The sequence below is a fragment of the Sinohyriopsis cumingii genome, chromosome 15 (genome assembly GCF_028554795.1).
Source record: "Sinohyriopsis cumingii isolate HCF-2022 chromosome 15, ASM2855479v2, whole genome shotgun sequence".
Classification (NCBI taxonomy): Eukaryota; Metazoa; Mollusca; class Bivalvia; order Unionida; family Unionidae; genus Sinohyriopsis; species Sinohyriopsis cumingii.
The window spans coordinates 26,900,231-26,927,393 of NC_142975.1; the positions used below are offsets into that span (position 1 = coordinate 26,900,231).

Genomic DNA, 27,163 nt, shown 5'->3' on the forward strand with positions numbered 1-27,163 from the left:
TGGATGGCTTATACTTGGGATAGTAAAGCGCCCTATCAATTTAGAGATCAAAAAGCAATGGTCAAAGCCACTCCAACTTAAAGAAGAAACATTTTCTTGCACAATAACTCAAGTTCTCCACCATCCACAGTTACATGACTTTGTGCATGACTTGCAGGGTGGGGAAGAAGGCTATTCATTTGGGGGTCGAAGATCAAGGTCACTGTCACTGAAAGAAATGATCTTTTTTCTTCAAAAAATTTCATTTGATGACCATGTACTTTCACCGGAGGTTTTGTAGTTTTGGGGAAAAATAGAATCATATCAATTTATTTTGTCAACATGTCAAAGTGGAATGTCACTATGACTGCAAAATAAACTTGGTTTTCACATGATAACTTTAGTCAAGGTATGTACCTTTTCCAAAATTTTGTGGAGAGCTTGCACTTCAATTTTGGAAGATGCCTGTTGAATTTGGTGGAAGAGTCAGGGGTCAGAGTCTTTCTGGCTCAATGAAAAATGGGTTTTTCATATACTGTAGCTTATGCTCCTTGATCAAATTTTGTGGATGGCTTACACTTACCAGTAAGGTAATAAAGAAACCCATGGATTGGGTGGTCAGATGTCATTATAATAATATGTCTATAAAAGTAAATAATTCTGCACAGTAAGTTTCAATGAAGTCTGCATACCTTTACCAAAGGTCTAGGTCAATGAGACCCATTTCTCAATACTCTTCTGAGTCAGTCACATCCTACTAGTACCTACACATAAAGAACTATTGAAAAAAGTGTAGGTGTATAATGTGCAATTCATGGTACTCCTGTTTCTAATATATGATTCATGGACTGCATATACAGCTAATATATGATTGACTGACTGCTTATACTGCTAATATATGATTGACTGACTGCTTATACTGCTAATATATGATTGACTGGCTGCTTATACAGCTAATATATGATTGACTGACTGCTTTTACTGCTAATATATGATTGACTGACTGCTTATACTGCTAATATATGATTGACTGACTGCTTATACAGCTAATATATGATTGACTGACTGCTTTTACTGCTAATATATGATTGACTGACTGCTTATACTGCTAATATATGATTGACTGACTGCTTATACAGCTAATATATGATTGACTGACTGCTTATACTGCTAATATATGATTGACTGACTGCTTATACAGCTAATATATGACTGACTGACTGCTTATACTGCTAATATATGATTGACTGACTGCTTATACTGATAATATATGATTGACTGACTGCTTCTACTGCTAATATATGATTAATGGACTGCTTATACTGCTGAATTTTTCCATGGAAACCTAATTACTTGGACAGTCATAAGGTGAGGAAACTTTCAGTGGGCAATTTATTGTTTGAAAGTTGTATCAGTACTGACAACATGCCATTTTGTATTTGATCCAAATATTTCATTCAGGAATGTGAGGAAAATAATTCTTTATTATGCATTAATGTTGCACAGGAAAATTTAATTTAAAATTACCTGTCTAATACTTTGATACTTTGCACGAGGGGTTTATTGATTTGTCACTTTAATTTGTTGTCCCCCACCTTTTTGCAAAAAATGTGTTTCATACCACATTGGGGGACCTATATTCATGGTCAAGGTTTCAAGTTTCCAACACACTTTTTCCACTCTGTAACTTGAGAGCTAGTTGAGATTAAGGGGTGTGACTTTGTATACTTATGAATCATCATGAAAAGGTATGTCAGGCAATTCTACTTTCAAATTCTTTATTGAAGATCAAGATCACATCTCAGTATTTTAAGTTTTCCATTACACTTTCACTTTCAGGCTATAACTTTATGGCCTTGTGAGATTAAGATGTTAAAATTGGTTCACTGATATATCATTATTAAAGGAATGTTTAAACCAGTTTGGCATTTCCATCTTCAAGGCCAAGATCATGACTAAAAATGTTATGTTTCCTTTCCACTCTAGAGCTGGTTGAGATTAAGGGATACAACTTACAGTATGTTCTGTATTATACTGTATGACATCATTATAAAGTTTGTCAGAAACCATGCTGAAGGTCAATGTCAAGGTGTAATGTGGTACATTTTCCATTACACTTTACTTTCCCCACTTTACGTTCAGAGCCACTTGAGATGAAAACATGAAACTTGTTTAAACTATACATCATTACTGGAAGGTGCATTGTGTTCCACACTGAGAGTCAGGTCTTCAAGGTCAAGGCCAGCATTTTAAGTTTCAATCCCATTTTCCATTGTGTTTTCTAACTTGAATCTCTTTAAAACAATTGGATGAAACTTGGCATATTTATATATCATCAGTAAAAGATGTGCTGCATATCATGTCTTTATTGTCAAGATCAGAGGCCAATATTTTAAGATATCTTTTATTTTGACCTTATTACACTAATACTGTTTGAGGTACAGAGATGACCCAATGATACATTTTCTCATTTTTATGATATCTTATGCATTACAGTCAATGTTTTATCTTCAAGGTCAAAATCACTAATGATGTCCCCTCCCTCCTCCATTCTTTACTTTCAGTCTAATGCCCATTTAGATAGGGCAATAAAATGTAGTTATTTTCCATGTCTGCCCATTAAACTTAAAGAAGCCTTAAAGATCAAATTTCACCCTTTTGACTCCCACTATATTGCATGGAGTCAAATATTTTGGTTGTTTTTTTTATTATCATAAAACAAAAATAACATAAGCATAAAACAATTAATCAGTAATGTTTTTTTTTCTACTTTTCCAGTTTCTTAAAAATTTCTTATTCATTGTTTTATAACTTTTTCTTTTCAGAGAGAATTATGTGAAAATCTTGGAGTCCCCATCGATATAAGCAGTGCAAGAGATCTGCAGGTAAATTGTCATTATTACATAGAAATAGAGTTAAACCAAGGCTTCTGTATTATAATACACACAGACACCTCTTATTTCTTTGTAATGTTTGCTGATTGGCCATTGGGGCTTGATGAAGTCAATCCTTTGCTGCTCTTTGCTGATGGGTCCTCATGTGGCTGATGAGTCCAATACGAGATGTGCATGTCCTGGAGCAGTGTGCACAATGGAGACATGGGTTATTTCTTGACATTGAGGCCCTCCTGCGTTCCCTGGTGTCATCAACTTTTGTTCTGCGGGCATCCTCAAAGGTTTTGCACCCATTACTAACATTTGCACACCAGCCAGGTTTATCCTTGGTGCAGGACTCAAGGTTTGTCAAAGATATTGAGCAACATCTCAGGCTATCCTTGATGGAGTCTTTGAATTTTTTCTTTGGGCGACCAATTTTTCTGTGTCCACTAGATAGAGCTCCATGCAAAATCTGATGTGGAATTCGAGACTCCTCCATACAGATGACATGACCTGTCCACCGGAGTTAGGCTCTGATAACCATCGCTTTGATACTGGTTAAGCCTGCTCTATCCAGCACTTCTAGGTCCGTCACTCTGTTTTGCCATCTGACGCCCATAATTCAGTGCAGGGCTCTCATGTGGAAGCACTCAAACTTTTTGAATTGCTTCTTGTATGTTGTCCAGGTCTCACATCCATATAGGAGCAACTGCTTTATATACCTTTATCTTGATATTCCTGTGACTCAACATGCGAGAGCAGAGACATCCTAGTGATTGACTGATGCATGCCATTATCTTTTTGTCTAGCGATCCATCAGAAGATATGATGCTTCCTATGTACTTGAAGTGATTGACATCTTTCAGCTGGATGTCTTTGATAGACACAATTGGGGGAGAGCTATAGTGCTTGGGACAGGTTGGTGAAGTACCTCTGTCTTGTTCAGACTGATATTGAGTCCAAATAGTCTCAAGGCTTCCACAAAGTGAGTAACAATGATCTGCTTCCATGTGTGCCATGAAAGCACAGTCATCTGCAAAAAGTGCTTCAAGAATAATAAGTTTCTCCATTGTTTTGGAGTAGGCATTCAGTCTGTGAAGGTCAAAGAGAGAGCCATATAGTCTGTACTTTATGAACACTCCTTTCTGGAGATCACATGTAGCATGGTTCAGGACACATGCGAAGAATAGGTTTAACACTGGGGTGAGAACACAATCCTGCTTCATGCCATTAGAAATGTTGAATGGCTTAGAGACATCCTGTTGTAGAGAATGAGTCCCATAATGTTGTCATGGAAAAGTCGGATCATCTTAATGAACTTCCTAGGGCAACCAAGTCGTGCTAAGATGACCCATAGTACATCTTTGTTAACTGTATCAAAGGCCTTTATGAGGTCTATGAAGACACCATAGAAGTTCATGTATTATTCAGTGCACTTTTGAAGCCACACTGGGCCTCCAGCAGTATAGTTTCCAAGACATTACTGACCAGATGGTCTGAAGCCACACTGGGCCTCCAGCAGTATAGTTTCCAAGACATTACTGACCAGATGGTCTGAAGCCACACTGGGCCTCTGGCAGTATAGTTTCCAAGACATTACTGACCAGATGGTCTGAAGCCACACTGGGCCTCTGGCAGTATAGCTTCCAAGACATTACTGACCAGATGGTCTGAAGCCACATTGGGTCTCTGGCAGTATGGCTTCTTGCTTGCAATTGAAAGGAGTGATATGCCTTGATAGTTGCTGCAGTCAGCTTTTTTCCTTTTGTTTTTGTATAAGGTGACAATCATTGCATCTTTGAACTCCTGTGCATGGACTCCTCCTCCCAAATGCTGATCAGGATGCTGTGCAGTGCCTCAAGCACCTTAGGACCAGCTGCTTTGAAGTGTTCAACAGGAATTCCATCCATGCCTGGTGCCTTAACAGAACTGATCATTTTGATGGCTCACTCAACTTCTTTTGTGGTAGGGGGCAAGTCCAGGTCCAAGATAGTTGGCTTCAGGACAATTGCATCTGACACTGCAGAGTCTACGGTGGAGGGCATGTTCAGTACGTTGGAGAAGTGTTCCTTCCACCTTTTGGTGAAACTTTCTTTGTAGTAATAATAATCAAATTAAAGTATTAAACTTTATTGATAATAAAAGTTAAATGTCTAAAAAATCTGATGGAAATGTTAGAAGGAAAATTGCCAATGCCAACAAAAGGTTTACTTGTATTTCATCATTTATCATAGGTTCACTAAATTACCATTCCTGCATGGAGATATTTAGCAATTACACTGTTATTTCAGGAGATGCAAGTTGAAAATTTTGTCCCCTAATACAGGAAGCCAGAACATATAAAAAATGCAAATTTAAACATGTAACAATCAACTTATGTGAAATCATTTCAGTGATACATGTATATTACAAAATATCGTGCATTTTCACCTTGCAGCATCAGCAATATTCAGGTCATATTTAAAGTCATACCTGCTGCATCAGCAATATTCAGGTCTTGTTTAAAAAGCTGCATCAGCAGTATTCAGGTCATGTTTAAAGTCATAACTGCTGCATCAGCAATATTCAGATCTTGTTTAAAGTTATACAAAAAGGAACAGCTAGAGTTATTCTTGATGCTGATTTAGATACACCATAAACAAATCTTCTTACACTACTAAGAGGCTTCCATTTCCACAGAGAACTCAGCTTCAAAAGGGTTATCTTAAATGTAACTTTAAATTTGTCAAAACTATACACATGTATGAGCAAAGATCCATATCAAACAACAGTTTATCCAAAGTTTTATAAAAAAAGTTTGCTTTTTCTGGAGCCAAACTATAAAATTCCATACCACCTTATATAAAGTCAGCTGACTCATGCCAAGCTTTCAAAAGGCTTCTTAGTCAACATCTACAGAAACCATCATTTATTTGATTTTGTTTAATTCAGAACTACTACTCCTTAAAACTTTGTCATACCATGTACTCACCTGTTATGTTTTACACGTTTGCTACTACTATTTTTATGAATCCTGTATGTACTCATCTTAAAAGCCTTGTGTTTATTTTATTGTAGCAGGAGATCAATTATTTAGTTTTTAACAGCATTTTTTTGTTGTTGTCTAGTCAGACATCTCATCTTGTAAAAATGTTGCATTTTATATATGTACACATGCAGTTGTAAAAATTATTATTATTATTATTATTATTATTATTATTATTATTATTATATTGTCCAATTTGAAAGTGCACCAAAGCATTGCAGGATAGAAGGACAGAAGAATGTTCTCAACTTGAGTTAGTACTGCTCTTCAGGGATATGAACTGTGTCTGTTACTGTAAATGAGTTATAAATTTCTGGAATTAGAATTAACTGAGAACGTATGATTAATTGTTTTTGTTTGAACTCCATGGAATCCAATTTATCAGATGAAAATCCTAGACTCTAGGTAAAAATAAAACAGCCAATCAACTAGGTAAGAACTTTGTGACCCCTCTTTCCTTCTTAATGGCACCACTCTTTACCCAGAAAGGGAGGTTGGAGCCTAGTTTGTCAATTTCTGGAATGAAGCCTGGTTATATGAGCAATATTCTGGTCCTATGTTCAAGTGTTTGAAGATCATATCTGCTACATCAGTAGTATTCTAGGTCCTGTGTTCAAATATTTAAAAGTAATATCTACTACATCAGCAATTTTCAGGTTCTGTGTTAAAAATTGTGATGGTCATATCTGCTACATCAGCAATATTCAGGTCCTGTATAAAGGTTTTGAAAGTTATATTTGCTGCATTGTTTGTTTTCATTCACAAGTGAGACATTTTGTAAAACACTTGTTTTCTCATACTTAAAATTTCTTGAGATTTATTTTATACATTGCAATTTGACTGCTCTAGTGGCCTAGTGGTTAGAGCTTCCACATCAGATGCGGGAGGTCATGGGTTCGATCCCCAGCTGAGTCATACCAAAGACTTATAAAAATGGTACTAACGGCTACCTGACTTTAAGAGGTTAGTGTTAGGACTGGTCGGCCTGGTGTCAGGATAATTTGACTGTGTGGGACATCATGTTACATGCCCCAGTGATAGACATCACTATAAGCTGCCACACTGCAGACATTGTAGCAATATGACTGAAATGTTTTTAAAGCTACATTAAAAATCCAAATCACACACTCACACATACATTGCAATTGCATGATTTACAGAGTAATTTCTGGTATTTATTTGAATTTCAGCGAACACTTTGGAGCTATTCCAACCCAGATGATGAGTTCTCAGTGGCACGCATGCAGGTTATGGTTTCACTTTGTGCTAAACCAATGCAGGTAAAAGGAACAACTCATATCTTATAGGTTCATTAATGCAGATTAGGGATGGTTGAGTACTCTTCCTGATCACCCAGACCAGACCAGGTTTGTATTTACTAGAAATACCTGGTCTGGCCAGGTTTTAAGATAAAAATGTAATCTTCCCTTGTTGGTCCCCCATCCCTAGCAGTAATAAAAAAAACACCTTGATTTTTGGTGGACAAAAATAAGGGTGAGGTGGGGGGGGGGTAAACTGGACAAAATGGGAGTGGAGAATCCCAACCCATTAAAAACTGACCCAGCCAGGTACCCAGACTTGGAACCCAGCAAAATTTCCCTATATATTCACCCTAGTGCAGATATTAAGTTTTAGATGAGAGATGCAGCAATGTAAATATTCACATTAGAAATGTAAATAAGTCATCTGTAAATGAGATTTTTAGCTCACCTCTAAACAGTTATATCTGCCATAACATGATATGTCAGATGTAAAACTACTTTTTAACCAACCAACCCCACCCCTGATATTTTCAAAAACAATGTTTAGCAATCTTAGCAAAGAAAAACAGTAGAAGACAGAGAGGTAGAGAGATACTTTTCTTTATAGCAATGATATATATCCATTAATAGTAAACAGTCCTGCTTAGTTCTCATGTATAACTATCCAGTGACACACCTATAATCATTACCTCTGTAATATCTTTTAATGGCTTTGGTGACATTGAGATCATGACCGCATTAGTTTCTGGCATGCTTTTTGAATAATAACATACCTATAATCAGGACATCTTGCAAAGCAGTACATCTTCAGGATTGTGCCATGCTTATTGCAAAATTGTTCTCTGGGAACTATATTTCATGCTTCATTGACTTTGTGTTTAAAGTTCATTTATTGGGTGATGTTCATGATTAAAATCATGACAAGGATGCATCTCTGCTAGTACTTTTTCATTCCAACCAAAGAAGGTCACTGTGACCTATATTTTATGTTTTAATAAGATAGGTTAAGTATTTGTGTTGACATATATTCTTCCACCATGCTTTGTACAGCATAATATTATTTAAAGGCCAACCATGTTTATTCAGTGTCAAACTTGATATGTTAACTACTCTACTGTATATCCTGATAGTTAACACCAGGGATGGGCCAAAAACAGCATGCCGGCTGGATCCGGCCCATGCCCTAGTTTTATCCATTTATTTGCTTTATAGGTATGGCTTTAAAAATTATGCAGCTCACACTCTGTCATTGCCTTGTTTTACAGCTAGTTGTTAACTATATATAGTTATGGCGAGTGCATTAGGAATAATGTTGTTCAGTGGAGCTTTTTCAGGAACACTTTTGTATGAAGAACTGGTCAGTGTCTAATTTTGTCAGGCAAGCAATGGGCTTCATTTAACAAATATTTTGAACTGGCTGGTGTAGATCATGTCATTATTAAGGATAATAAATCAAATATAAATTGAACAGCTCGATGTCATTGTACTCTCTAATAAATGGTACTGATATAATGTCATGGCACATACAAACTGACATCATGATCTAAAGACACTATTAGATGAGTGGACTGATCTCAGATGTAGTGGCTAATCAAGCTAAATAAAACTATGAACTGTACCTGTAATACTGGCAGTCACCCAAAGCCTATGACGTTCACCCTGTAAAATCTGGCATATGTGGTGTGGTGTAATACTGGCAGTCACCCAAAGCCTATAACGTTCACCCTGTAAAATCTGGCATGTGTGGTGTGGTGTAATACTGGCAGTCACCCAAAGCCTATGACGTTCACCCTGTAAAATCTGGCATCTGTGGTGTGGTGTAATACTGGCAGTCACCCAAAGCCTATGACGTTCACCCTGTAAAATCTGGCATCTGTGGTGTGGTGTAATACTAGCAGTCACCCAAAGCCTATGACTTCCACCCTGTAAAATCTGGCATCTGTGGTGTGGTGTAATACTGGCAGTCACCCAAAGCCTATAACGTTCACCCTGTAAAATCTGGCATGTGTGGTGTGGTGTAATACTGGCAGTCACCCAAAGCCTATGACGTTCACCCTGTAAAATCTGGCATATGTGGTGTGGTGTAATACTGGCAGTCACCCAAAGCCTATAACGTTCACCCTGTAAAATCTGGCATGTGTGGTGTGGTGTAATACTGGCAGTCACCCAAAGCCTATGACGTTCACCCTGTAAAATCTGGCATCTGTGGTGTGGTGTAATACTAGCAGTCACCCAAAGCCTATGACTTCCACCCTGTAAAATCTGGCATCTGTGGTGTGGTGTAATACTGGCAGTCACCCAAAGCCTATAACGTTCACCCTGTAAAATCTGGCATGTGTGGTGTGGTGTAATACTGGCAGTCACCCAAAGCCTATGATGTTCACCCTGTAAAATCTGGCATATGTGGTGTGGTGTAATACTGGCAGTCACCCAAAGCCTATGACGTCCACCCTGTAAAATCTGGCATCTGTGGTGTGGTGTAATACTGGCAGTCACCCAAAGCCTATGACTTCCACCCTGTAAAATCTGGCATCTGTGGTGTGGTGTAATACTGGCAGTCACCCAAAGCCTATGACGTCCACCCTGTAAAATCTGGCATCTGTGGTGTGGTGTAATACTAGCAGTCACCCAAAGCCTATGACGTCCACCCTGTAAAATCTGGCATGTGTGGTGTGGTGTAATACTGGCAGTCACCCAAAGCCTATAACGTTCACCCTGTAAAATCTGGCATGTGTGGTGTGGTTTAATACTAGCAGTCACCCAAAGCCTATGACTTCCACCCTGTAAAATCTGGCATCTGTGGTGTGGTGTAATACTGGCAGTCACCCAAAGCCTATGACGTTCACCCTGTAAAATCTGGCATGTGTGGTGTGGTGTAATACTAGCAGTCACCCAAAGCCTATGACTTCCACCCTGTAAAATCTGGCATGTGTGGTGTGGTGTAATACTGGCAGTCACCCAAAGCCTATGACGTTCACCCTGTAAAATCTGGCATGTGTGGTGTGGTGTAATACTAGCAGTAACCCAAAGCCTTTGACTTCCACCCTGTAAAATCTGACATGTGTGGTGTGGTGTAATACTGGCAGTCACCCAAAGCCTATGACGTTCACCCTGTAAAATCTGGCATCTGTGGTGTGGTGTAATACTAGCAGTCACCCAAAGCCTATGACTTCCACCCTGTAAAATCTGGCATGTGTGGTGTGGTGTAATACTGGCAGTCACCCAAAGCCTATGACGTTCACCCTGTAAAATCTGGCATCTGTGGTGTGGTGTAATACTATCAGTCACCCAAAGCCTATGACTTCCACCCTGTAAAATCTGGCATCTGTGGTGTGGTGTAATACTGGCAGTCACCCAAAGCCTATAACATTCACCCTGTAAAATCTGGCATGTGTGGTGTGGTTTAATACTAGCAGTCACCCAAAGCCTATGACTTCCACCCTGTAAAATCTGGCATCTGTGGTGTGGTGTAATACTGGCAGTCACCCAAAGCCTATGACGTTCACCCTGTAAAATCTGGCATCTGTGGTGTGGTGTAATACTAGCAGTCACCCAAAGCCTTTGACTTCCACCCTGTAAAATCTGGCATGTGTGGTGTGGTGTAATACTGGCAGTCACCCAAAGCCTATAACGTTCACCCTGTAAAATCTGGCATGTGTGGTGTGGTTTAATACTAGCAGTCACCCAAAGCCTATGACTTCCACCCTGTAAATTCTGGCATCTGTGGTGTGGTGTAATACTGGCAGTCACTCAAAGCCTATGACGTTCACCCTGTAAAATCTGGCATCTGTGGTGTGGTGTAATACTAGCAGTCACCCAAAGCCTATGACTTCCACACTGTAAAATCTGGCATGTGTGGTGTGGTGTAATACTGGCAGTCACCCAAAGCCTATGACATTCACCCTGTAAAATCTGGCATGTGTGGTGTGGTGTAATACTAGCAGTAACCCAAAGCCTTTGACTTCCACCCTGTAAAATCTGACATGTGTGGTGTGGTGTAATACTGGCAGTCACCCAAAGCCTATGACGTTCACCCTGTAAAATCTGGCATCTGTGGTGTGGTGTAATACTAGCAGTCACCCAAAGCCTATGACTTCCACCCTGTAAAATCTGGCATCTGTGGTGTGGTGTAATACTGGCAGTCACCCAAAGCCTATGACGTTCACCCTGTAAAATCTGGCATCTGTGGTGTGGTGTAATACTATCAGTCACCCAAAGCCTATGACTTCCACCCTGTAAAATCTGGCATCTGTGGTGTGGTGTAATACTGGCAGTCACCCACAGCCTATGACGTTCACCCTGTAAAATCTGGCATCTGTGGTGTGGTGTAATACTGGCAGTCACCCAAAGCCTATGACGTCCACCCTGTAAAATCTGGCATGTGTGGTGTGGTGTAATACTGGCAGTCACCCAAAGCCTATGACGTTCACCCTGTAAAATCTGGCATCTGTGGTGTGGTGTAATACTGGCAGTCACCCAAAGCCTATGACGTTCACCTTGTAAAATCTGGCATGTGTGGTGTGGTGTAATACTGGCAGTCACCCAAAGCCTATAACGTCCACCCTGTAAAATCTGGCATGTGTGGTGTGGTGTAATACTGGCAGTCACCCAAAGCTTATGACTTCCACCCTGTAAAATATGGCATCTGTGGTGTGGTGTAATACTGGCAGTCACCCAAAGCCTATGATGTCCACCCTGTAAAATCTGGCATGTGTGGTGTGGTGTAATACTGGCAGTCACCCAAAGCCTATGACGTCCACCCTGTAAAATCTGGCATGTGTGGTGTGGTGTAATACTGGCAGTCACCCAAAGCTTATGACTTCCACCCTGTAAAATCTGGCATCTGTGGTGTGGTGTAATACTGGCAGTCACCCAAAGCCTATGACGTTCACCCTGTAAAATCTGGCATCTGTGGTGTGGTGTAATACTGGCAGTCACCCAAAGCCTATGACTTCCGCCCTGTAAAATCTGGCATGTGTGGTGTGGTGTAATACTGGCAGTCACCCAAGGCCTATGACGTTCACCCTGTAAAATCTGGTATCTGTGGTGTGGTGTAACACTGGCAGTCACACAAAGCCTATGACTTTCACCCTGTAAAATCTGGTATCTGTGGTGTGGTGTAATACTGGCAGTCACCCAAAATTCATTTTGTTTATAATAATCTTTATCCTACCTCTACTTTGATATTTAAAAAAATGATGGTTTGTACTTTTTGTTGTTTTATGTATTGTATGCCCAGTGTGTGTGTGTGTGTGTGTCATGTTAGCACAATGCATGCAATATAGTGTCAATTTACAATGCAGAGATATAAAGGCACACAAAGTTAGAAAAACAGTCTAGACTTCAATGTGTGGATACATTTTTGTATGGTATTATTTCTGTTTGATACAATTAATGGTTGTACTGGAGACTACTCATAGAGGTAAGCTATCTAATAGTTGATTACATTCTAGAAAACATGCTGTTTGGTTGAGTATGTTATAATGTGATGTTCATCAGTTATCAGTTTTGTTTTTGTGCATTAATTTAAGTTCTGCACCATCTGCAGTTACCAAAGTTAATGCATGGCTTGCACTTGGGTAAGGAAGAATCCAAATGATTTGGCCAAAGGATTGAAGATCATGGTCATTGTTACTAAAAGAAGGAAAATGGTTTTTCGCATACTAACTTTAGTTCTATACCTGAAATAATTTTGTAGATGCCCTTGAGATAAGGATAAAGTCTATCAGTTTTGGGGCCAGAGGTCAAGGCTGACATGAATGAAAGAAGAGAAATGATTCTGCAAAATAACATTACCATTGGTTCTACTTTCACATATCCAGACCAAACTAGGTTGATGGTTTGCAATGAGGTGGTGAAGAAGCCTATTAAAGTTGCACCAAGAGGTCAAAACTAAAGATTACAGTGATTGAAAGATTTAAACAAATTTCACACAATAACATTAGTTCCATATCATGGAGCCAGACCAAACTTTGTGGACAGCTTCCATTTGGGATTTAAAAAATACAAAGTCAAGGTCATGTGAATGAAAGAAGAAAACTTGTGTCCACGTCACAAATTTTATGGATTGCTTGCACTTTTGGTAAGGAAGAATCCTATTGATTTTGAAGTCAAAAGGTCAACATTCAAAGTCAATGCAACAAAAAGAAAAATTATTTCTATAGAAAGATTTCTAGATCTGTGAAGTACATTCACTGAAGTTTGTGGATGACTTGCACATTGTGTATGAAAGAAGCCTGAAATTGATTTTAGGAATCAAAGGTCACAGTCACTGCATCCAGTAGAGAAAATGCTTTTGCATAGACTATGCACATGACCTACATTTGTGGAGGACTAGCACATAAGGTACGTAAGAGGACTATTGATTTTGGGGTTATAAAAATCAAGGTTAGGTTAATTTTTGTTCAATGAAACCTGTCTTTTTGCAGAATAATGTCTGTTTTAGAGTAAGTTAGTTAACAAAACATTGCAGATGGCCTTCTTTGAGCACAATAGAGAAATCTATTGATTCTGGGATATAAGGTTGATGTCATAGTCATAGCAATACTAATCAGAAAATAAATTGTTTCTGAACTGTAAGACCACATAACTTGACCTAAAGTTCAGGTCATTGAAACCCTTTGGTCAGACTCAAGCATGCCCTCTTAGTAGCCACATAGAGGACTGTAAAACATGGGGCAGGCAGACAATGGTGTAAGTCTTGGTATTCTTGTTCTTATGTAGTCAGATATGACTATTGAATTAACCTAATTTAATCAGCAATTATTTCACAGACTTTGTGAATATTGCCTTGCAACAGCTGTTTCAACCATGTGATGCCTTTTTAGAATGCGAAGTATTTTTGTGCTGGAAGTTTGGATGATGAAAACCTGTACCATCACTATGCCTTGAATGTTCCATTGTATACACACTTCACCAGCCCTATCAGACGTTATCCAGACATCCTTGTGCACAGACTTTTAGCTGCAGCTCTAGGTAAGGTTAGACTATTGTTACACTTAATGTGTTGCTTGTCCAGAAGTCTTTTACACAGAACAAAGCTCAGTTTATTGTGAAAAAATATTAATTTACAGTTTAATATCAATGCAATTATCCATATCCGAGTAACTGATAAAGCCAGAATATATTTTATAAAGTATATACCAGTAACAACTGGTTATAATCTATATGCAGGTTGGAGGTAAAACTATAAAACTGTATCTTTATTTTTAAATTTTTGTTTATCAAATACATGTACATATATTCTGAATAAATGTTTTACACTTTCTGTATTTGAAAGCCTTGGAGTGGGCTCAGTGTTTAATATTACTGGAAAGTCTTGGAGTGGAGTGTAGCATGGTTCCTGGTTCAAGCGTTACAACTCTAGGTCCTAAAATATTTAAAACAGAAAGAAAATGAAACCACAATTCAAGTAAAATCAACATTGTGAAATAAATTCCAAATAGTCCTAAATGTCCCATCACAAGTCCAATAATATGGATTGTTCAGAATGAATTCCAGTAGTCCTAAATGTCCTGTCACAAGTCCAATAATATGGATTGTTCTGAATGAATTCCAGTAGTCCTAAATGTCCTGTCCCAAGTCCAATAATATGGATTGTTCTGAATGAATTCCAGTAATCCTAAATGTCCTGTCCCAAGTCCAATAATATGGATTGTTCTGAATGAATTCCAGTAGTCCTAAATGTCCTGTCACAAGTCCAATAATATGGATTGTTCTGAATGAATTCCAGTAGTCCTAAATGTCTTGTCACAAGTCCAATAATATGGATTGTTCTGAATGAATTCCAGTAGTCCTAAATGTCCTGTCACAAGTCCAATAATATGGATTGTTCTGAATGAATTCCAGTAGTCCTAAATGTTCTGATATAACACATCTTTATCTTTGAATGAGTTCATAAAAATCTAACGTAATGTATTAATCCAAAAGTCAGTGAGTAATTTAGTAATTCCAGTGAATATTTTAAATAAATAATTCATCTCAATTTATATCTGGCAGACTGTTTTGACACAGAATGAATTATTTCTTTATAAAATCCCTATGTATACACATTTTTGCTTGACCTTATGATAACAACAGAATCTGAAGATTTCCGATGGAAAATCCAAGTCTAACTGTAAAAAAGACTTTGAACTCTTGCTATGTAAACATTCTGTTTACAACATACAGTCATATACAAAAGTTAGGCACACAATATAAATTATATATACATAACACAAGACACAGTATTTTGAATAACCTTTGTCCCTTTGTTCTTTTTTATTTAATTACAGTATAATAATAATAATAATAATAATAATAATGAGGACTTTGTATAGCACCTAATCTTTAGAAGCTCTAAGCGCTTTACAATATTAGACAACACCTATAAGATAAAAAACATATAATGCTATGATTACAAAAAGAAACACCATGAAATTAGAAAACATTAAAAAACATGCTGAGAATATTTAAGGTAGGAAACATTATTCAGTCTTTAAGTTTGTTCTTGCAGTCGAAATAAGTGAGTTTTGAGAGCATTCTTGAATGTGATCACTGTGTCTTTGTGTCTAAGTTAAGTGGGCAATTCATTCCACATTGCTGGGCCCTGGTATGCAAAAGAATGCTGTCCATATGACTTTGTTTTCATAGTGGGAATAATGAGCGTACGATTGTCAGAAGAGGAGCATAAGTATCTTGCTGGTGTGTACACATGGGTGAGGTCGGATAGGTATGTTGGACTAGAGTCCGACAGTGAAATGTAGCACAGAGAACAAATTTTGTGTTTGATTCTGGATTGAATGGATAGCCAGTGTATGGTACAGAGCAGCGGGGATGTGTGCTCTGATCGTGGTACTCTAAGTATGATCTGAACAGCTGTGTTTTGAACTTTTTGAAGTTTCTGGAGCAGATATTGAGATGAACCAGACAGAATTGAGTTACAATAGTCCAGTCTTGAAAGTACTAATGAACACACAAGTGTTTTAGTGGCATCAACTGAAAGATATTTGCGAATTGAGCTGATGTGTCTCAGCTCAAGATATGCAGCCTTACATATGTTCATGACATGTTGGTGCAATGTGAGAGTACTGTCCAGAGTAACACCTAGGTTTCATACTGATTGTGTGAATTTAATGTTGGTGTTGCTGATATTTATTGTTTGAGGTAAAGGATGTGAATGAGAAAGTCTTTGTGTTGTGATCAGAATGGCCTTAATTTTATCATCATTCATCTGCAGCTTGTTACATGTCATCCATGATTTCACATCAGAAATGCACCTCTCTACACCTTGGATGGTAGCATCAACTTCAGTTGGGTGGCTAGATTTGTATATTTGGGTGTCATCAGCGTACAGTTGGTGAGCCACAGGATGATGATCTATGACACTTGAGAGTGACTGAGTGTACAGAATGAAGAGAACAGGTCCAACAACAGACCCCTGTGGAACACCACAACATAGATCACTGGGCTGGAGTGTATTCCATTTGCAGACACAATCTGTGTCCTGTTGACCAAGTAGGACTTGAACCACAGTAAGGCTGTATCATGAATGCCAAATACATGCTGGAGACAGTGAAGTAATATATCATGGTCTATTGTGTCAAATGCTGCAGACAAATCAAGGAGGGTGAGGACTGTAATCTTTCCACTATCCAACGCAGAGAGAATGTCATTAACTACTTTTAGAAGAGTAGTTTCAGTACTGTAGTAAGGGTGATATGCAGATTGTACATTGTTAAAAAGACTTTTTGAATTTAGATGAGATATATGGAGTTTCAACCATTGGTAACTTTTCATGATTTTGAACTGATAAATATTTGCTGAGTTCCTTGATTAAATTTATATAGAATACTCCTTTATGGAATCTCATCTGTTAGATTACTCATGCTAAATAATAACTCTTTCATTATGACTACTACCTAAATGTTAAGTTTCATGTAGATCACTGTATGGTAGATTTCTTCCAATCAGACTTTGGTCATGTGGGTTACTGTGTGGTAGATTTCTTCCAATCAGATTTTGGTTATGTTGGTTACACTGTGGTAGATTTCTTCCAATCAGATTTTGGTCATGAAGGTTACTGTGTGGTAGATTTCTTCCAATCAGATTTTGGTCATGTAGGTTACTGTGTGGTAGATTTCTTCCAATCAGATTTTGATCATGTAGGTTACTGTGTGATAGATGTCTTCCAATCAGACTTTGGTCATGTAGGTTACTGTGTGGTAGATTTCTTCCAATCAGATTTTGGTCATGTGGGTTACTGTGTGGTTGATTTCTTCCAATCAGACTTTGATCATGTAGGTTACTCTGTGGTAGATTTTTTCCAATCAGATTTTGGTCATGTAGGTTACTGTGTGGTAGATTTCTTCCAATCAGATTTTGGTCATGTAGGTTACTGTGTGGTAGATTTCTTCCAATCAGATTCTGGTCATGTAGATTACTGCTACTGGTATGTAGGGAAAAATCCAAGGAGAAAGAATAGGTTCATTCCTGACTGGAAAAACCCTTTAGTTTGCAAATATTGATCAAAGTCAGGAGAAAATAGTGCATTTTCAGCGAAGTCATGAAAAATTATGTTATTGAGATATATTACAAGTAATTGTGAGTTAAATTTATGGATTTTTTGCCAGAATGTTTGAAGGATGATGTGGAACTCCTCAGTAAGTTGATGTGCAATTGCTATTTGGATCATGTGTTTACTTTTCATAAACATATTTGTATTGTCAATCCAGACACTCATGTAATGAAACTGGTCAAGTAAACTGTTTACCATTTACTCAACTCCATATTTGTACAGTCATTATTCCAAACACCCATGTAATGAAACTGGCCAAGTAGACCGTTTACCATTTAGTCAACTCCATATTTTTATAGTCAATCCCAAGACTCGTGTAATGAAACTGGTTGACATGTAGACTGTTTACCCTGTAGTCAACTCCATATATGTATAGTCCATATGTATAGTCGATCCAAACACTCATGTAATGAAACTGATGACGTAGAATGTATACCCTGTAGTCAACTCCATTTTTGTATAGTCAATCCAAACACCCATGTAATGAAACTGGTCAAGTAGACTTTACCCTGTAGTCAACTCCATATTTGTATAGCCCTTTACCTCATGCAAGTGCCTTTGGACACCTCTACTCCATTTGATGAAAGCGCCTTTTGATGTGTCTACTCCATTTGCATGGAAGCGTCTGCTGTAAACATCAGCCATTTTAAGCCGGTTTTCATAGCACCACCTTCGGGGAAAACCCCCCTATTAAATACTACATTTATATCTGCGAATGACAATTACATTCAGATCACGTGGTCACTGTTTATGCTCTGGTCAATATCTGCTATTTAAAGTAACTGGTTCATAATTTACACTGTCCAAAATGGAGGTCGTGGATTTCATTCAGTATTTACGAAGTTTTCATGATTAGAATCACAACTATGAAAGCTTCATTAACTTAGGTAAAGGCTCTGATATTGATGTACACAGCAATTAGTTTTTATAAATTATCAAATTCAGATGACTTAGTGATGTAGACGCAGACAAAAAAACTTGTAAATTTCAAGTATGAGAAATGGCAGCTACTGTTGGTCACATGGTCTCACTGACATGACAGTGAACAAGTTCTCTCAAGATTTTAAAGCACATAAAAAATTCTTCCATGAAAAATAATTACACAGCTATAACAATTGGACTTTACTCTTAAATTTTTCCACACATAATAAATGTGTACCAAATATGTAAAATGGTTAAAATTGCTGTTAAACGTAACATTATACACTACAATGCTTAACAGTTAAGAGGCAGGCCTATGCGTATGGAGTCGAATAGGTAACAGGTGTTCTATTTATAGTGCACTGCACTTTGTAACTATGCTCTATGAGGTAAAGGGATAGTCAATCCAGCTATGCACCCATGTAATGAAACTGGCCAAGTAGACTGTTTACCAAGTAGTCAACTCCATATTTGTATAGCCAGTCTAAACACTCATGTAATGAAGCTGGTCATGTAGACTGTATACCCTGTAGTCTGCAACTCAATATTTGTACAGTCAATCCAGCAGCAGAGGGGGCGAATCCGACATTTTGTCCAATCGTCATTTGGCTTAATTAATACTTTCTGCAACTCAACGATCTAGTGTCGTCAGCGCCCGGTAAAAAAAAAACGACGTCGTCGTCGGGGGATCGTCCAATCGTCATTTGGTTTAATTAATACCTTCTGCGCGCCGATCTCAGCGTCGTCAGCGTCCGGTAAACACATCGACGACCGCGTCGATGTCATCGCCCCCTCTGCTGCTATGATTTTACAAACAGAGTGATCACTAACTCCTCCTCTTGTAGATCAATTAGGTTATTTTACTGATCGGTAAGTCTAAAATTAATTCTCGTTAAAAACCGATTATGGCATCGCATATAGACGGGATTAATTGGACTCTCAACGATTAAAAATCCCGGAGGGGCTGTTGGTGAAAATGAATAAAGGATATATCCCTGTTGAGCTTGATTTGATTGCTTGGTATCCACCTGGTAACTCCCTTCGATAGCATCACACACTAGATTGATCGCTATCACCGATGCAATATTTACGTTGTATGGAGCAATATGCCTACCATCCTCTCCGTTATCGTGTCTGAGGATATAAGTTGATGGACTGAGAAAATCATTAAGAGACTTTCTTAGTTCTGGCGCGTTGTATCCTGGAAACTTGAAATTGGGTAAATCGGCTTCTGTGATATTATACTCGGTTAGGAATTTTTGTTTATTATCATCGCTGTTAGCGGATATTGTCCCGACGATTCGTTCATTGATATATTCCATGTCTGATATAAGTTGATTTAACACCTCAACGTGTTTTCGTGCTTTTGTTTCCCGTAGTTGTTCTAGTTGTGATTGGCAAATACGATTAATCTCGGCAAACGCATCAGTGATATCATTTAAACCAACTGTGGCCAGGGCGGATAATTTAGGAGTTTCCTTATACGGAAAATGCCATTGCATGGTATTCCTGTCTTGAAATATAAACCTACTGGGTAATAACGCGCCTTTTATAATAGACCAATCAGTTCGATACCGGGGGGTAATCTCATGATACGATTGCGCATTCGTGTGCAAGTCCGTGGGGGTTTCATGAGGTGGATTCTTAGGCCATCCTAGTATGGTTCTTATTGAACTACCATAAATATCAACCATATACCCCGGTGTGCTTATTTCAATCGTCGACGATAACGTCGGTTCATGAACCGTAATAGCGATTTTTGATTCCTTTCCTGTGATCGATTTTATCCTGCGTTGAAATTCTTTATTGATTTGTTCTATTTGGTATGACCCAGTTGGTATTGTAACCTCCTTCCAGTCTGGGGTCCCATCGGGCTTATTTGTCCATGCAAAAACCAGCGAGTTATTAGGTTGTTGTCCGTTAAATGCGTCCGCTCGGATATTAGGCCAACTGTGATATATTCGCAATTTTGCCAGCGCTATTTCCTTCACTGGAACCGGTGATGGAAAGTTCACACTGAATTCGGGTTTCGTTGACGTTATCGATATCATACTTGTTTGTACCGGAGTGGTATTCTCCGCGATCCGCTGAAGTAATTGAAACCCTTCGGGGTTCAGCGACATTATTATTATTCGTTGTCTTTAGTGTCTAATTTCAACAACCAGAACCCATTGAAGTGGTTCCGGCTTCCAGTTGAAAATCCTCGATTTTTGACATCGCGGAGCTATACAACTGGACCATCGTGGAGAATTCAACATCGGATACGAACAAATTATCAATCGACAACGAGATCAACCCGGATAATTTCGAGTACGCGTCGGATACTATTTGATGTTTTACTGTATACTCGTTGAGTTTTTTCTGAAAACACGATGATATCTTCCTAGTGATTGCGTTGGCGACTCCAGCAATTGTTGTCATCGCAGAGATAGCGATTGGAACAGCGATCGGGGCTATCGTGGTCACCGTGGATAAAATAACACCGGTACCGGCTACTATACCCGACACCGAGTACACGACCGCGTCGATGGCGGTTATTTTTCGGCGGTATTTTTTTATTTTTGCGCGGTATTGTTCGGAAAGCGTTTTCAAATTCGCGGAGAATTCTTTTGCGGTATCGAATCGATATTGATGTGACGTCGGTGATACCTCTGATTCAATTACCCTGGTGGTCATTTTATTTTAAAAGAGCTAGTGTTTTTAATTACTTAGATCCGCTACAAATTCCACATACCATGTGATGTTTGCCCCGGCTAAATTTCTATCAACGGCATAAATTGTAAACCGTTCAGTTGCATCCTTGTCAATGATTGTTGATATTGTATTGTTAAACCCGGATGAACTCGACGATAATATATTAAACTGCATCATTGAAACCAGTGTCAATCGATAAATGCCCTTAACAGTTGCGGTAATATTTACTGTATTCTGTGTAGGAGTCCAATCGAATGATCCATGCCGAATCGTGTATACTGTGTTGATGGTGTTCTCATGAGGGATTTTTATTTTTTCGAGTTGCTCTGTCATTCTCGGTAGTCTGTCTTTAATCGCTTCAACATCAGTTATAACTATTCCTACTTCCCGCCAATTCGCGTCTATATTATTCTTGTTCGCTGCAACATTAGTTTTGATTGTTTCTATTTCCCGTGTATTCTCGGTCATACTTTTTTTGTTTGCTGCAACATCAAGTTTGATTGTTCCTATTTCATATGTATGCACGTCTATGCCTTTTTTGTTCGCTGCAACATCAGTTTTGATTATTCCTATTCCCCGCCAATACGCGTCTATATTTTTTTTGTTCGCTTCAATATCAGTTTTGATTGTTCCTATTTCCTGTGTATGCGCGTCTACACCCTTTTTGACCGCTGCAACATCAGTTTTGATTGTTATTATGTCCTGTGTGTGCGCGCTCATATTATTTATGATCATTGTAACATCAGTTTTGATTGTTTCTATTTTCCGTCCATGCGAGTCTACATTATTTATGATCGTTGCAACATTAGCGCCGATTATTTCTATTTCCCGTTCATGCACGTCTACACTCCTTTTGTTCGTTGCAACATCAGTTTTGATTGTTTCTATTTCCTGTCTATACGCAGTGATATCATTTATAGTTATTGTAATCTCATCCGGTTTGGTATTTTTTTTACCAAGGAATTTATCAAAGTTGTCATCGATCCTGTTAACATTTTTTCGTAACGAGGTAAATTGGCCCGACAGCGTCGTAAACTCCAAAATAGTATTTTTTATTGTTGCAAGATTCGGTTCGGTTACCGTCGGGGTCCCAAAAAAAACTAGCGGCAGTGAGTTGTATATCGGTGACAGATTTTTTCACCCCGGTGGCAGATTTTTTCACCTGCGCGTCAAGTTCGGTCACCGATTTATCCAACCTTATAAAACCGTCTTTGACTAATGTTATCGTCGATAGATGTTCACCCGGTTTGAGTCGTCCGTCGCTGGTATACAACGCGATAGTGTCCTCGGCGGCATTACGCTGTCGTATTAAAACGTCATCCAGCGACACATTACTGGATTTCAATTTACCCTGGCGGTCTTGAAATACGACTATTTCACCTGGGTCAACACTTGTTAGGTTCAACGTATCAGCGATTTCATCCTCGATTAGTTTTTTTATGTCATCGGTGGCGGGCGTTTCCGTGGACTTTTTCAGCGCCGAAACCGGTCGTCCCCAGATATCAATCATTATTATTGTAAAAAAAAACGGTGTTTCTAATTAACCCGCCGGGCCTCTACGACCCCACTAGTGTATTCGTTTACAACCACATGAGGTGGTTTTCGCGATGATGAAATCGCCACGAGTACGTTCAATACCTCACGGCCACATATCGGTGGGTCACTTAATTGTTGTGTTGGCAGCGTGGAATAAAAAACCCGGGCTGAACACGCCCGGGCTGAACACGCCCGGATATACCGCATGAACTCGTTCGGCGGGGCTAACCCGTATGAATCAAAATAGACGATCGCACGCGGATCAATCGCGTACGCAACCCAATGAGTTCCCGCTCCGGAGGACCCATCGAGGTTAATTATGCCGGTTTCAATATTCCTTGGTGCCGCCGGCAATTGATCCCTCATAAAAACACCTCTGAAGTTTTTTATCGCTAACGCGTTTGCGGCGTCTATTAAATCAAAATTAGACATAGGAGTTAATAAACGGTTCCCGGTAGTCTTAGACCCTTTCCCGAGTACCATGAATACGGGGTTCCCGGTAGTCTTAGACCCTTTCCGGCTACGGGTCGTTTTTTTTATAGCCTTTCCCGGTTGCCTTCTTTAATGCCATCCCCGCCGCGGTACCAACGGCCCCCAACGCCGCCGCCTTAGCCACTGCTGGTGCGGCCGCGGCAATCAATGCCGGAATCGCAGCTAACAGCGGAAATATCCCGCCGGTCTTTTCCATGTTTTTAATCGCTGCGGCCGAGAAATCTATTTGAACACCCTTTTTATTCTTCATCAAATATCATATGGCTGCGTTCTTGATTACCCAATCGTTCCCTATTCTGTAGCGCTATGAATATATGACGCGGGGCTGAAACACCCTGTTTTGACGCCAAGTGCCATGTAAACGTATCAGCGACATTATCCTCTTTAGCATCAGTTGTTACCGCTAGCCAACTCAACAACGATTTTCCCCCCTGTTCCATAAATGATAACAATCGTGCTTCCGTGGTAACTGATGGAGTCAGCACCGGCATCCACAATGCCATTTTAGTTAAAATGACTTTACCGGCAGCGACGCCAACAGCACGCCATATTGCATTGTTATCATCGCCCCTTCGCGTCAGCGCGATTGTATGCTTAGCCCCATAGATAACTTTTCTGACATTTCTGCAGAATCCAAATATGTGATGGAGTGGAATCGCGCATGAAAACTGTCGGCGTGGTCTTTGCAACATTGCTACTCGTGCTGCGAATCCTAGATTGTAATTATCGTTAAGACTTTTTATAATAGTGAAATCAGCGCCTGATCTTGCCCTGCGGTCTGGATTGGCTGCTTCAGCCTGTGGGTCAACTGCGTTATCTCTTGCCGTCAGCACGTTAACGTACTGAAGATGATCAGCGTTATTAGTGGTATCCTTTGCGAACATCATAGATGGGCCCGCCGATCTTGTATAATCATCCGAGTATCTCGCTAACCCAATTATCGTCGTTGCAACATCAACCTCGCGTTCTATTGATTCAATTTCTCGCCCGTCAATAAGATATCTGGCGCTCTCAAATAACGCCATGATACCGTTGTTGACAAAACCAACTCGAACACGAGGGTCGTCTGCGTACGGTGCATTATCGGCGGCATTTGTCACGAGTTCTCCCTCAATTTCGATAAACGCTTCACACGGCAAAAAATATTTACTGGTATCTTGGACTTGAAGTTCAATTCGCGATCGTAGGTCAGGTTGCGCTGCATAATAAGAATAAAATTGATAATCACGGACAGAATCATCCCTGCGCACTGGGGCATCCATATCAAACGCGGGATCAGCGGTTCGCGCAAACATTTTATTATTATTCATGTCGGTGTTTTCAATTGCGATTTTTTCGTCGTAAATTCTTTGAATTCTGTTTAAGGCCACTTCCCGCTATCGCGTTCATGAGCGCGTTGGTTGCCGCATCGGCGGATGGCGAAGTCGCCATTGGCGGAGTCGTCGCCGCCAACGACTCTAGTTTTTCTTCCACGGCGTTATTTATTACTTTACTGACATTTGCAGGCATCACTGTCATTGATGGCATCTGTTTTCTTTTTAAAAATCCCTTGGATCTCACCAACGACATTAGTTTGTCCCGCGCGGCTGAAAGCGCCTTTCCGGCAACATCAATTCCCTTATCACGAATAACATCAATAGCCTTCATTCCTAATTGTTTTGCTAACGGCGCTACTTTTGGAGCCATTCTTGTAAATAACCCCGCAATGGTGCTACCGAGACCATCTCCATAGTACGCGCGGTAAACAGGCAATCGCGAGTTTACCACGTAGACGAGTACTGGTTTATCGTGGTTGTAGTGTATGATCATCTTTATTATAAAAACACCAGTTTTCCAATTAGTGATTGATCAACCCCCCCTCCCCACCACCGAATCATAAATTTTGTCAAAAACATCGATTTTCTCTAAATGATTTCCTGGGGTTTTCACCCTCGATAAAAATCCGGGTTTTTTCCGGTTTTTGGTCGATTTTTTGTCGTTTTTTGTCAATTTTTGGTCGTTTTTACCGGTTTTTGGTGAAAAACATCGATTTTCTCTAAATGATTTCCTGGGGTTTTCACCCGTAAAAATCGACAAAAAACGACCAAAAATTGACAAAAATCGACCAAAAATTAACAAAAATTAACAAAAACGACAATTTTATAATTTTATAATTTTTTTTATCATCCACTAACTCGTCTATGAGCGTTCGATATGCATTAATGTCCATAATACCGCCCGCAAATAAACGCTTGCAAATATCAGCGGCCTCATTGATTATTTCCGGAGAGTTATTTCCGGCTCGTTTTCCTCCGATTAGTACTTCCAGCCGTGATATATCACTGAGAACACTACCAGGACAGGTAACACTAGCGTTTTCAACTAGACCACTACCACTTGGATACCCCTCTCCGCTTGTTTTTTTAGAACCAGCTTTTTTTTGACGTTTTTCTTGGACTTCTCCTTTTCGCTGTTCTTGTTGTTGTCGTATATCATAATCATCAATTCCTTTTTTAAATTCTTTATATCCCAGTTCTTTTGTATCCAAGCGATCAATCCCTTTATTCGTTTTATACAACCAATTAACCCAGTCATCTCGTTTTATATTACTGTTTTTATACTCGTCTTTTAAAAAGTCTTTTCTTGAATGATAGCTTTGAGCGGCAAAATTACCAAAAACCCTATAATCGTCGGATTTCAGTAATTGAGGTCGTTTTATTTGTGTTATAGCCATTTCAGTGAGTTTATCTACAAAGGAAATCCCTCTTTGAGTGGAAATTTTTGAAGTTCACCAACATCACCCTGTTCAGAATCATCAATATCAGCTAATCGTTCATACTCTCGTTGGGTTTTTATATCACTGGAAAGTTGTTTTATCCGTTGCTGTGTTTGTTCTGTCTCTGCTGCTATCTTTTCAAGTACAGGAAGAAGAGGCGCCTCTTTCCGTTCGCCTTCCTTAGGAATATCTCCATATATTGCCCGTTCTGTTGCCGCCGTAACATCTTTGGTCGCTTTAGTTACCGGGGCAAAGAGTTGTTCGCTTCCAACAGCAAAATCAGTTTGTAGTTGCTGCCGCGTTTGAAGTTGTTCTCGGACCCTGTCTCGTAACGGTATGAACTTTTTAAGCGCTGCTAGCCGCTCTCTGGCTAGCCGAGTAGTAAGTGATTCGCCTACCATTATTGCAATTGCTCCGCAATTTCTAATTTCCCGCCCAGTGTGCCATCGGGGGCTCCGTCTATAATCCTTCTAATGTTTTTGATCTTACTAGAAATCTCCCGGCGTCGTTCATAAACACGTCCAAGTTTTTTTCGTATTATTTCAACGGCAGTAAATAGTCCAATGAATGCATTTGCGTCATTGTGGTACAAGTTTTCATTAATCGTATGTTGTAATCGTTTTATAAAAAAATACTCGCGGGCCAGGGTAAAACGCCCCCGTTTCGATTGTTCGTTAATAATCTCATAATCGGATAATATTTTTTCGCTGTCGAGACTATCAGATAATTCAATTCCTTGATTTTTCAATTTTGAAATCTCGGCTAATATATTATTGATGTCTTCGATATTCATATTCTTATAAAACATCTTGTTTTTAAATAATAAAAAAATGAAACCCCCGTGTATCAACCCCGAGGTGTGTTAACCGTAGGATACCGTTCGCACTGTCATGGCGACTTCGTCAGCGCCATAGGCGCCGGTGACCTTGTCACGGTGACTTCATATCTATATACGAAAATCGAATTTTGCGTCCGGTCTTTTTTGAGATCGCTGAATTCTGTATTCCTTCTGCAACAAATCGTATCGAGGCTCTACAAATGTCGAAATATTTTCCTGCCTCATTCATC

General features: G+C 39.3%; 1 protein-coding gene across 1 annotated transcript in view; it reads left to right on the top strand.

The window, feature by feature from the left end:
* Positions 1–27,163, top strand: part of LOC149781449 (DIS3-like exonuclease 2) — a 183,971-nt gene that overhangs the window by 128,914 nt on the left and 27,894 nt on the right. Inside the window, exons 20-22 of the mRNA XM_089935531.1 lie at positions 2,805–2,864; positions 7,071–7,160; positions 13,970–14,117. Of these exons, the coding sequence (XP_089791657.1) occupies positions 2,805–2,864; positions 7,071–7,160; positions 13,970–14,117 (298 nt within the window). The remainder of the gene's footprint in view (positions 1–2,804; positions 2,865–7,070; positions 7,161–13,969; positions 14,118–27,163) is intronic.